At 37.0% G+C, this 13,594-nt stretch overlaps 1 protein-coding gene across 12 annotated transcripts in view; it reads left to right on the plus strand.

The window, feature by feature from the left end:
* LOC131045838 (uncharacterized) overlaps window positions 1–13,594 on the plus strand; it is a 313,161-nt gene that overhangs the window by 271,484 nt on the left and 28,083 nt on the right. For 11 of the 12 annotated variants that reach the window (XR_009105873.2, XR_009105874.2, XM_059221423.1 and 8 more), the window contains one exon: window positions 3,901–4,088. Coding sequence is in view for 9 of the 12 variants with exons in the window: in XM_059221423.1 (XP_059077406.1) it covers window positions 3,901–4,088 (188 nt within the window). In the remaining 3 variants the exon portion in view is untranslated. Of the gene's footprint in view, window positions 1–3,900; window positions 4,089–13,594 lie in introns of those variants that run through there. The other variant, XR_009105875.2, reaches the window with a different exon arrangement.

The raw sequence follows: 13,594 nt of genomic DNA on the forward strand, positions 1-13,594 counted from the left end.
AGCTACAGTGCATGAACAGTGTTTTCAGCAGGTTCTATACTTGTGGAGTCCAGGTTTGAATTTGTTTATTATCATATGGTCTGTAATATTCTTCAAATCTGATTTGTATGCTTGGAGTTGGAATTAAATAAATACCATCAGCATTAATCCTCTTGTTTTTGGTATTTGATATGTCTGGTTATTTTTATATTGAATAAACTTTGAAAGCTTTACAATAAATATCAGTTTACCAAATTTATCCTATAGCAAATCAAGAACCAAAAAAAATCCAGTAGTCAGCTTGCACGCCAACTGTTTGACAAAATTACACTAAGTAAAAAGGACATAAATTTAGTACCGAACAGGGGGTGTCCATTACATCTTCAATGCCTCTATTTTTTTTGCTCAAAACCCTCTTTTTCTCTCCTCGTGTTTGCAAACGAGAAAAATGACTTTTTAGGGTAGGGGAGAAAATATATTGACCTTTTATTTCACTGAAAATCACTAACTTTTTTATTTTATTTTAGCCTTTTTCTTATTTGCTGGGCGGTAGAGTCTGGGGCTCAGTACTTGCCGAGTCTGCCTAGACCCGGCCAGACTCGGTTAAGGCCGAGTCCAAGGTCCTCTGGCCTCGGCCGATGTGACCTACCTCGGGACTCACCAAGTTTGGGCCAAACTCTGCGAGTCCTGTAACTCTGGTTTAGAGGACTCATATGACACTTTTTGAAGTTATTTTCAGCTTTTGGTGTATTCTCCAATAACCTTGGCGTGAGCATCTATTTATAGTGAGTCACCTAGTCGGGTTCTATTCTCATTATTCATCATCGGTATCACTCCAATGCAATCAGTTTTCAATTCTGATGCTTTTTTATTATTTTTTACAACTCAATAGTATTAATGAGTTATAATTTGATTATTTTTACTAAGGTTGCTAATTTTATTAAAATAATATAATGGGCACCTTAGTATAATAGCTCGTGGAAAGAGGACGAGAAGTTTTATATCTTGGGTGCTTAAAACAAGGACCTTGCGTGTAAAAAATTATCATTATTTTAATAACAGGTTCTTTTGGAGGAAAAAGAGTTTTTAATTGAAAGTGATTTTTAAAAAAACAGACTTTCGGAAAGTTTGGCAAGAAAAGTATATAAGGGGGTTTGGAGAGCTCATTTGTATTATGCAGTTTATTTGTTTTCTCTCTAATATAGCCCTTGTGGTTCTGTGAGATGGAACTTGGTTCATCTCAGCCTTTGTTGAGGACAAAAACCCTCTTGAAGAAGATCAGTTTCAGTATTGAAACTGTCTACCATAGCTGGTAATGGTGGAGCCATTCAAGTTTCATGTTGGATCTCAAGATTGAAGATTGTGAAATTAGTGGAGTCTTGTTCCCAGACTAATTGCAAAATTTTAGAAGATTTGTAGAATTCAAAATTTTAGAAGATTTGCAGAAGTTGGTTATGAAGTTGGACACCACTGTTGAGTCTCTTTTGCTAGGGGTTGGATTAAATTGATAGTCATTGCTGCTAGACAACTTATATGCAATGTTCCATGGGGATGCGTCCCCAACCCCTCCTGGAAAAAGCCTGCGTCCCCTGTAGGGGGACGTTTTTGAGACTTGGGGGCTTGGGGGAAATGCCCCCCCATAACACCACCACTTCCGCAACTTCCACCACCTCTGGCGGGGATGCCACATGGTCACTTGCTATGTGTCACATGCCATTACATATTGATTGCAACCTTTAACTTCATAAAAACTAGTTGGCCTTTTATGGGTTGCTCATAAAGATGTTATATTGCAGGTTTTGCCTTGAAGATTTCAATTCACCTCTATTTTTATATCACCACTGCCTCCCCACCACCGCTCCACCATCCCCTTGCTGTGCCCAAATTTAGGCCCTTGGTCCCCCATCACTGAAACCCATCCCCACATCCCCTTGTCCCCCAGATAGGAAATTCCTTGGAACATTGTTTATATGTGAATGCGAGACAGAGTATTAGTTTCTTTTACAGGATGAAAGTATTCTTTTCAAACACTGCTTTTGGCATAGTGATTTGTGCCATATGAACTGTGCTAGGCATGATACCTTCATGGGTTTTGCTGGGCAATTGAGCAGAGGTACTTTGGAGGGCGTTGGAGGTCTCAAAAAGGGTCTAATCACTTGAGGAGCAGCAGACAAACTGGGTCGAGGCTTTTGGGATCAAATAGTGCCTTTAAGACAAGCAAATCAAAGTCAGACTATTAAGAGAACTGTTCTTCCTTTGTTGTGATTGCTGTGTTTTAGCAAATTTTATGATAGGCGTTTCTGACTCGGCGAGTTTTTGTAAGAGTTTTAGCAAATTTTATCATAGGCGTTTCTGACTCGGCATGTTCTTCCTTTGTTGTGAAAGCAGGGACTTCCTTAAGGAGAAATGTGATTGACTTTTATGTTCTCATAAAATTTTCATCAGTGAACAATTACTGACAATCTGAAGCATTTGTTTCAAGCTGGTGGATCCCAGATGTTGTCTCAGGAAAAATACAGAGCTTATAATTAATTCTCTATAAAATTAAACTTTTCACCAAATAAGTCACAAGACCTTTATCCTCAATTTGATGGGACATGACACACTTACTAAGTATCTTCCTCCTTTTTAATTTGTTTTTCTCTACTTTAGACTTAATGACCTTGCCGCCAGTTAATCCTACTTCTGGTACCTAGGGCTTTGATTGCAGTGTTGTATATACTATAAAATATAATATACAGCAAAGTGAGATCTCTTCACTGCTTGTACAACCTAGAATACAAAAGATGTCATATCACTTGTGTTCGATATAGAATGTGTAGCAATTAATTAGTATGATACACCCAAATCCGTCTCTTATAAATGCCTTTAGGGGAAAAGAATTTGTCCAGATCCTGAGGCTTTAATAGAATAAGAATCTTTCTGCTGGGAATAAGATGGATGTTTTGCAGCATAACAGAACCATAAATTCTAAGGTGAAAGACTTGACTTGGGATCAAACATAAATTTTGATATCAGATAACACCCAAACTGAAAAAATTGCAAAATGAGGTTAATAATGTATTAATGCATTTTCCTAGTGTAACAAAGCAAAAAGTTTGGGCTACAGATGCCAAAACTGATGTGTTCACATGGAGCTAAAAATGACTATCTTTGGAACATACCTCATGCAATCTTGATTGCAGAGCAAATCTCCATAATTTAGAAGCCCTAAATGTGATTGTCTCTCAAGACTATTAGGTCAGGTAAAAAGAGTCAGCAGACTATGAACTCTTAAGTAGATTCTTACATCAACAAGGAATATTATATATTCGAAGTGGTAAAAGTGAACTCAAAATACAATTTCTGTTGCTTAGATGTAGTGGAATGTCCCATAGAACATTTTGCCAAAATGATCAAACCTGAGAATGTTTTTTGAGGTATATTGGCATCTGTTTGAAATGCATACTTACATCTGATAGCTTTTATAAAGCCCTGAGGTGAAAAATGGCTGGTTGTCAACCTAAATAAAAATGTTACATTTTCTTAAACAAAAAAATGCAATCCTTTAAATGATGAAGGATTTAAAGGTTGAGCTTTAAATATTGCTTATTTATCGGAAAAGATGTAGCAACCAGCATCTAGAAATTTACTTTAATTCATTTTTTTAAGGCTGAGCACTAAAAATTGCTTTGATTCAGTTATTTGTTGAGCTCTAAGCATCAAATCATTTCTATGAATCGTGATTCTTCAAGACCAAATATGTCTGCAACACTGGATATTTAATCCTCTCTAGATGTTATTGAGATGCCCAATAATAACAGTTTGGAGTGATATTTTAAGCTTATATTGTTTAATTTTATCTTTGCCTCTCTCATTGTGCAGTTTCTGACAAATTTTATTCTCATTTCCTAACTTCCTGAGCATTCATCTTTGGCACAGAACTGTGATCTTGAAGATGAAAATAACCTACTCTCAGTTCTTGACGATGTGGAGAAGGCTTCTGCTCATGTACCCACTCTTCTTGCATCTTTGGAGAGTTTTTTGATTGAGCTAACAAAAGTTCAAAACAAAGATGCTCAAAATTGTATTTATCAACTTCTGGAGCGGCTCTTATTACATTGTCCAAGGTACTTAGCTCTATCTCTTTCTAGTGTTCCACACATTAACGTTTGGAAGAAAAGTCTTAATTGTTTGAATTTTTATTTTCTGTGTGACTTACTTTAGTACCTAATTATGACACATACCCAATGCTTTCAGAGATCATGTATGTTACTCTTGCATGAGTCGACTAAGACTTGAAACCGAGTAAACTTTTGGTTGTGAAGTTTTGTACTGGAATGAAAAAGAAAATATCCTAGGTATGATGTGCAATCTTGTTGAGCTCTACAATGCTCAACTTTTAAACTGTGTAATTCATTGTAAACTTTTCCAGTTATGAACAAAATGTAGAGAGATGCAGAGATAGATATTGCAATAATCTTATTTGCAGCAATGAACTAAATTAGAATAATTCTTCAAAATCACAATATTCAGGAATACCTACAACCAACAATGTATTCAGAATTATTCTCAGAACCGTGATTACAATATATCATCAAAGTTTTTGATCCCCAGATAGTAAAATCACATTAAAATGATATACCAGACATACCCATTTGATTTGCATTATTACAAGTCTGATTTTGCAATTACAATAACAATCTGGAAACCCTAATTGGGACACCACTCCTTCAAATGCACTCCTTTGTCTACAAAATGAGCACACCCCAGATAATGAACCCTAGGTGTCCCCTTTTGCATTAAATATAGCCTTCTACACTGGATGTCTAGCTTCCAAACTCCTTGTCCCTCTGCTGGTATGGCCAGCTTGTAGAATGGTATGACTGGCCTAGAGAATAGAAAATATCAGATTTAATCTCTCTTATCTGCTCCAAATCTGCCTCAATGAATTCCTCTGTCAAATGAAGAAGCAAATCTGAACACACAAGCTGAAATCTTTCCAATGAAGCCCAAATGTGATCTCTGATTGAAACCGCTACTGAATCCTCTAGTTTAGATCTTTCACTAACAAAGAAGATGGTTAGTGCAAGGTTTTTCGTCTTCACAAAGCCACAGGATGAACCAATAAAATTTTAAAATTAAAACTAATTACTATTTACAAACCCTCTCTAACAAGCTTAAAAAACTTAAAAAAGGGCAAAGTAGCATACCCTGACTTTGTAATTACTCTTTGAAATTTCAGAGAAGCTTCAAATTTCAATTGTTATTGGGGGCTTAAAGTTTAGGTCTTTATTTTGTAACCGTGTCACAAGGGGAGGCATCCCCACCCCGAAATAGCCCTTCCCTATTACGAATGGACAACAATGGCCTAACAGTTTGCAAAGTTGTAGCGATGGAGGTCACCAACAGCATTGCAACTCTTGTTATTTTTTTGTTTTGCATTCAAAATGGGATTTTAGGGTGTATAAGGGACATTGGAGGGTTTGTTGGATGCCCCACTCCCCTTTACAACCCCAAAAAAAGTAATAAAAAACTTAATACTTCTTGCTAAAATTGATCATTTGAAACACTTTTCTGTGAGGGATGCTTGGCCATCCCTAAGATGGTCAAGGGATGTCTAAGACATTCCAAGTTGTCTCAGGGACAGCTAGGTGTCCCCTTCACATTCTTCGATGTCCCTGGTTTTGAGTACGTATTTGGAGACATTTCCTGCAAACAGCAAATCGGTAGGGATGGCAAGGGGACGTTCACACATCTCGACATCTCAAAAATGTGTCAGGAAATAGGGATGGGGATGTGTCCTTGTGTACCACAACAATATATAGCACCAATGTGTTCCCTAGATGGAATCAGCTCACTTAGATAAAATGATTTTCATCCTACAATCCTAATTGGAAATCAAGAGGGTTTTTGTCCTTCAAATTTTGCACACAAAACATTTTTGTGCCTAGACAAGATTTAGAAAAGAAATTGACTGTAATGACAAAATTGATGATATATTTGATCAATTTGCCCTCCTTTTATGTAATGTCCCATTTTAGGCTAAGTTAGGAAAACTGGGGCATTTACTTCAACTTCCTTTCCCACTGTGTCAATTGAATACAATTTAAGCAAGTAATGGGAGATAAACCAAGATCAACTGCAATTCCTGATGTAATCAACTAAGTTACCGGTTCGGGTTCGAGCAACGGTTCGGGTTCGAAGAACCCGGTACACTGGTACAGAAAAATTTGAAAAGGGGTTTGGGTTCGTTTGGGTTCGTTAGTACAAAAACATGTAAATTATATATATATGCAACCAATTAGCATGAATTAAGATTAGCATGTCACATAGCATCATATAAACAACAAAACCAACATAAACTTGTAATCATAGCATCATGATCATACCATAACAACATCATATACATCAAGTTTAATATCAAAATGATAAAATATTCAAGTATCATTGTTTCAACTTTCAACAATTTAAAGTTTGATCATTAAATGGATTCTCTAATGGGGGTTTGGGGCAACGCCCCCAACGGGGTCAAGGGGCAGTGCAATTGAAAAAATTTGCATTGTTTTTTGACTTTACGGGCCGCCCAGCCGCCTAGGTTCAACTGGGTCCGCCCGGGTTCAATTGGGTTCGACCCTGGGTTCGATTGGGTTCGACCAGGGTCGAACCCACTCTGGGTTTTTCGAACCCTGGTCGAACCGGACCCGTACCACGGACCCGGTCGAACCTGGACCCATACCAGGGGGCCCAGAGGCGAACCCGGTAACCTAGGTAATCAATATAGATATGTGCAAATGATATAGATCTCAGTATATATCAATAGCAGTGTATGATATGTTGATATGAGATCTTCCATGTAAATGATGTTCGCTGTCACTTATTATGCCGAGAGGCATCTACAATGACATACAAATATCCGTAAACAAAAAATTGATTTTGAATAAATTTGACTTGTAGATGACATGTAAATGCATGCATGTTTTAGTTTCTTTATAAGTATTATTTTATTACGCTGAATAAAATAGAATCATTGCCACTTGTCTCTAAGTATATGAAATTGTTACATCTTTAATGAGAATGAAAAAGTGCACCATTATTCAGCTCCATGTCCTTCTTGACAACTAATAAACATGGAAGACAATTATGTGATATCTCTCAGCATTATTTTACGTATAGTTTTTTTAGAATATAGGTATACTAGTAGTGATAGTACGATTATGCTATATCTCATATACAATAAGAATATGCACTCGGTACTTGTTGCTTCCCGCAATGGCTGCAATTTCTGATAAGACAAATTATGTATGCAACAATTGATGAGAGGATGTCGCCCATGGCAATACAAGTGCTATATCTGATCTTATCTTTAGAGTATGTGCAATGGAATCTGATATGTTGCTTATAGCAATGATATTGCTGTTTCAGATATGGAATTAAGTACTTGCAATGATTACACAATCTGCCGTGTCTGATATTGACAGTGAATATATGCAAAGTTGAGGGGCTATTTCTGATATTCCACTGATTGATGTGTGCACCTGATAATGGGCCTTCAGCCTGGCTCACTTGAGCGCTTCCAAGACTGGAATAAAACGAAATATACAAACTTCCACGATCCTTGAGAATGGAATCGATCTGGATCATATATCTTGTGATCTAAACAGTTACACCACTTGGATATCTTAAGACATGTCTTTCCCATCCATGTCTCTCCATAATAGATCACATCTCTCTAATATGTTTATGGTAAATGGATTATTAAGTCATCACATTATTTCATAACAAATCAGTTACCTATTGCCTTTACTTGTAATCACTGTCTAAGCCAAGAACATTATTTTTTCCTAACCGCTGACTGGAGATTATTGTCTTCATCATCCATAAATAGTGTATCATTTGTATAGTATTGCAGCTATATCCTCCAAAAGTATATGGGAAAAATTCGTCCATAGTGATCAGCACTTACAATACTTATTCACGATACTTGATTGTTTACGATGATCCCCCTTATGCCATGATCATGTGTCCTGCTCTTAATTGATATTCTTGATACCTTATGATAAGATCCTTCTACAATGTTCGTATTAATAACTCTGCCTTATAATATTACTCTTGCTGACTTCCATAATACCACTTAATATTTTCAGATGTTCTTCTACAGCAGCGGATTACATGCTTATAAGGATTGCTTCATCCAATAATAAGCTATCTTTACATGGTGGGGATATTGCTGATTGCCTTTGCTACTCGTTGGAGACTATACGGTTGATGTAATGATCGTTAGGAATCCTTGCTAAAAGATCACTTTATGTCCTTCTGTCATTCGAATCTTACTTACAAATTCGTCTCGATAGGAGACCTCTCGAATTTGAATACAAGTTTGTTTCAGAATTTGCTGATAACAGGGAGAAGTTTTCAAGTTACATTTCCAGATTTATATGAATTATTCCTTCAGTTTACAGAGAGATTATTGCAGTTCATTTTGATACATCCGAAGCCTGTTCAAAGCATAATTACTTGTCTACTTATATTTGTTGATGTGTTTTTTAGGCACATGCGAACACAATAATAAAATAATCAAAAAGTATCTTATCCTCTCTTGAACAAAGTTACTCAAATGCTGAAGATTGGCTTAAGGATCACTTGAGACAACTCCGAGGTTTTTAAATGTCAGATGTTGACGTGTGGATAAGCTCTGTTGGTTGATGTGATTGATGGTATCACAAGGGGACTTACGTTGAATTGTCGAATGCTTGAATCTCTGGAACTTGATCACCAAATGCTGCAATCTTGTGATGCTTTTTGATCCTAAACTAACTTAAGTTGAAAAAATAGCAAAAGATGAAGGGTTGAGAGAGTCTATTCTAGGACCTAGAATGCAAGAAAATAGATGAATGATTAGATGGAATCCTACTGGTCGAGGTCTCACCATCAACTTGAACAATTTGACACAAGCTCAGTGCAATCTTCTAAGGACATTTCAAAGATGTTCAAATGATTACCATCAAACATTGCCCACCATTCAAGTTAATGCATAAACAATGGACGCATAACAATTTGAATTTAAGCTCATATCACTCCAATTGACCACACAAGGCACACTTACAATCAGCAAGAAGCTAGTGGTATGGACTAAACGGATTCCACAAATGTATTCAACAATTTCCTCCATTCAATCTAATCAACATGAAAGTAAATTATGAAGTAAAGATCATGCGAGTTGTTCAAGTAACAAATCAAATTCACCATAACTTCAATGAAATCAATTGTTCTTTACAACAAGGCTTTGACAACAATCTTTGCCTTCTCCTAATCTAACTTCTACTCTAATTGCTATTCTTCTAAACTATCTATTAATCTTTACAAATGAAGAGCTTGAGCCTTTTATAATGCTCTCAATACAATTCAATGGCTCAGATCAATTTGAGGTCAATGGCCAAGATTTTACAACAAACTCAATTTTGGCCAATGAAATAATTACAATAATTTGACATGACCAATAGATAATAAGGGTAGGTGCCTCGAAGTTTGTGCCATCATGGACGAGTCAGGTTCGTTGAATCAAGACATGCTGATATGGGTCTTCTCTGATTGGCGAGTGGTGATTGGGATGATGACTAGGATTCCACCTTTAACTTGCATCATGAAGGAATAATTCTTGATACTTAACATTATCTAGCTTCGGTTGTGATGATGATAATCTTCTGACTTTAATTAACTCTTCTGAAACTATCTTCTTGAGGGCTTCAATCATGGAGGTGCAAGGTATAGATCTTGTCTTGATCCTAGTTTTGAATTATTAATGTTGCCTTGGAACGAATTCTTGATATCACCACTGCTTCTCCCCTTTGGAATTCCTTCTCTGTGACTCCCTTCATGTCGTCAATTCTTTCAATGCATTAGACTTTGAGTAGCTGGATCATGCCCCTGTATTAGTGAATGTTTCTTGTGTAATCACCTTCTTGTGCTTGTCTATGAAGTTCCCTTGAGGATATCTTCCTTGTGTCTTAATCTTGATGTTGAAATTTGATCCTTGAGCGACTTGTTTTAATCCTCCTCCAATGTGATCCCCTTGATTTCTTTCTTCGTCCCTTGCAAAACAAACAAATGAGCATCAAACACACATAATATACCTTCTCTTATAACCTCCTAGTTTGATGTAATTATGTGATTTCATGTGTTTTGCAGCTTTGATAAGAGGATTTAGAGAGAATTCGCCTTAATGAAGGAGTTATTGAAGTTGTTTCTCGCTCCTAGAGAGGAGCTCTTGAAGTTTACTCCACCCTTGATGTTCATGAAGTTGCCTTTGTCTTTGAACTTGCCCTCCTTCATTTTCTTTCAAGTTCAAGTTTTTAGTCATTAATTGATGACAACATGGTGAACTACCTTTAGTAGAGGCCTCTATAGGAATTTCGCTTTGAGAATGGAGCACATGAAGTTCGTTTCTAAACCCTTGCTCATGAAGTGAAAATCAAAATGAACCCGTCCCTCATAACTTCAATGTTTTACCAATTCAATCCTTAGGTTTCTCAAGCTTTCATTCACAATACCATGTCAAACTTTCCCTATGAAAGCCTAAAATGCAAAATTTGCTCCAAGGGTGATGGTCATGAAGCATGCTCCTGAGGGTAGTGAATGCTCTAACTCACCTTTATTCTCTTTCGCTTTCTCTCTCAACTTTGATGCATCCTGCAATATTCATCATGTAGTCTTAGGATGAGTTTTCGCTCTGTGGGAGAAGTGCAAGAAGTTCCCCACATAAGGGGTGTACATGGAGTGAAGTTCAGTCCTCAAGAGGAGCACTTGAAGTGACCCTCTAACTAGTAATTCCTCTTCACTCCTGATTGACTCTCATGATATCTAGACTTTACAAACTCACTCACTACACACTCATACAAGGCTATTCATCTGACTCCTATCTTTTTGACCACCTATACCCTTATGATGCAAAGGCTAATAGGTAAGGACTCAACACTACCTAGAAAGCAAAAAAAAAAGTGGGGACCCCCATTTGCAATGGGGCGACGTGTGAATACCTTACAACAATATTGTAAAAGGAAATCTTAGAAATTGTAACCAGTTGTAACTGTTGATTGTAATATTCTTAGAGTCAGTGCTTTAAGAATTTTTGAGTTGGTGCTTAGATCATTGTATTGTGGTTTTGGAAGATTTGGTGCTCTTATAAGGGATTTGGTGATTCCCTGGAGTTGGTGCCCTAAAATATTGTAAATTCTTTAACCATGAGGCTGGATTAGGACAGTAGATCCTAGCAGCATTTCTCACCATGGTTTTTCCCATCCTAGGTTTCCACATAAAATCTTGTGCATTGTCTCTTCGTGTGGTTGCATCTCTTTCTGATTCCAATTTCAATTTGTTTTAGTTTTTCAAATTGAAGTTTGACAAGTTTTATTAAAAGTTTAAATTGGTTAAGAATTAAAGTTTATATCTACTACTGATTCACCCCCCACCCCCCCCCTCACTCTCTCACTAGTAGATCTGTATTCTTCAACCTACACGTCTTAATATTAATTACAAATATGGTTATACACACAAACCCTGTGTTACCAAAATCTAGTATAAGCCCCAAGGAACTTACTACTTTGATAAAGTCTCAACACCTATTCTTTAACAATTAAATGGCATCACTAATGAAGAAATTATTGTGTTGGAAAAACCCAATTGGTAGAGGCAAATGCTCTTGTAAGATTTGGCTATGGAGACAACCACCCAAGATCTAGAAGCCTAATTGAAAGCACAATGAAATGAGAATATCAATTTGACAAGAATAAATTGTATTCCTATCAATGCAAAAATTCAATATGAGATTACAAAGGAACCCCCTTGGTTATATAGGCCAAGGTGAGATAGGATATCATAACATTATGACAAGTGTCTTAATCTTATGATATGGGATAGAAAGTGATAAGTATTTGATGTGTACCCCAAGTAAACATAAATGATAAGGTGTGAAAATTGACCTAATAGTGAAACTAGCTAGGCAACACCCCTATTTATATCAACAACCCTCCTTAAGTGCAACTTAGGGGGAACATGCAAGAATGCAATGATGGGTTCTGACTACTAGGCCATGTTAGGTACCCATGTATAGATGCAATGCAATCTCTCTAAGATGGAGAAAAGGAGAAACTTTGTGGAACAAAACTTCCCCTCAAAAAAGAGAAATGTTGCAATCAAACATGAACAAGTGATAGATAGAGAACTCAAGACCCTCCAAGGATGAGATCCATCACATTTATGCAATCAATTGTCTCTCCATAGGAAGGAAAGAAGTCACCTCCCCACAATGTATAATGTCCTATAGAAATGTTGAATGCTTGAAGACAAAAGACAATCCAATGCCTACAAACAACATTCCTCTCCTTGGAAAGAAACAAAACCAAGTAAAGATGGAGGAATACTTCCCATTCCAAATAGGAATTGAAGATGTGTAGAGTCTAAAAAAACTAATCAAGTGCCCCCAAGTTGATGTTGAAGGTTGGCTCTTTCAAATCAAGTGTTCTAGGGCACACTGTTGAAAAGGAAAATCCAGAATCTAGTGAAGATGAATGTAGAGCAAGATCAGGTAGAGAATGAATAAGAGGGTCGGTGTAATGTCCCCACTTTAGTAGTTGACCAAGTGTATGTGCATTAGCCTAGCTCTACATGGTCCCGAGGGCTAACGAAGGGTTTAAGGGGATCTTGGAGTGTTTTGGCCTAGTCATTTCCATTTTGGGCTAAAACGGAATTGATTTACTTAGTTTCATGTATACTTACTATTTTTAGTAAGTCAGCAGGACACAACGGAGGCTAGCTTTGGTGATTGGATTTGATACTCCTCGGCAAGAGCTTTCCAACGAGCTATCACTCGCGCTATTCAGAGTCCGATTGCTAATATATTTTAATGCCTGGAGTGTTATTAAAGTAACATTTAATTTAATTACTTTAATATTTATTTTATGGGGATGTGTGCAAATCAAAGGGGCACCCAAGGGAGACATAAGTGAATATTTTAATATGTTTTATATTGCACATCTTTTATCCCACATTGCTCAAGTGAGTTGGGTCGACCCTTGGAGAAAGAATAAAAGGAAGCTTTTGTGGCTTCATTCGGGGGTTGAATATGAGAAGAAATTGGTGTGAGAGTTGCAGATTCGTTCGTGGCATTAGGGGACGTCTATCCTCTCTTGTGTCATTCTAGACGTCATTCCTTTGGGGTTTGACCTTTGGAATCCATTGCTATCAGCTTCATTAGTAGGCAAATTGGGTGCATCTCCAGCTACAGGCAGATTTGGTGTTTTTGCTCATACCTTCTTCACTTCTTGTCCAATGCTTATGCCATTCTGAAGGGATGATTTTATGAAGATATTGAACTGATTGAAGACTAATTAATACTGTAGCAGCACTGTAGCACAACACTATTCACGTTACTGTAGCATGACACTATTCACGCCACTGTAGTGCGACACTATTCATGTTACTGTAGCATGGCACTATTCATGTTACTGTAGCAGCAAGATGGGAAGTCATTGTTGGAACATTATGTCAAAAATGCTGGAGTATTTAGTGAGTTGAAAAATCTACTATGTATTTGATTTTATTAATTCTGGAAATAATATCATATCAGCAGTAGTTCAAT

The sequence above is a fragment of the Cryptomeria japonica genome, chromosome 5, assembly GCF_030272615.1.
Source record: "Cryptomeria japonica chromosome 5, Sugi_1.0, whole genome shotgun sequence".
Classification (NCBI taxonomy): domain Eukaryota; kingdom Viridiplantae; phylum Streptophyta; class Pinopsida; order Cupressales; family Cupressaceae; genus Cryptomeria; species Cryptomeria japonica.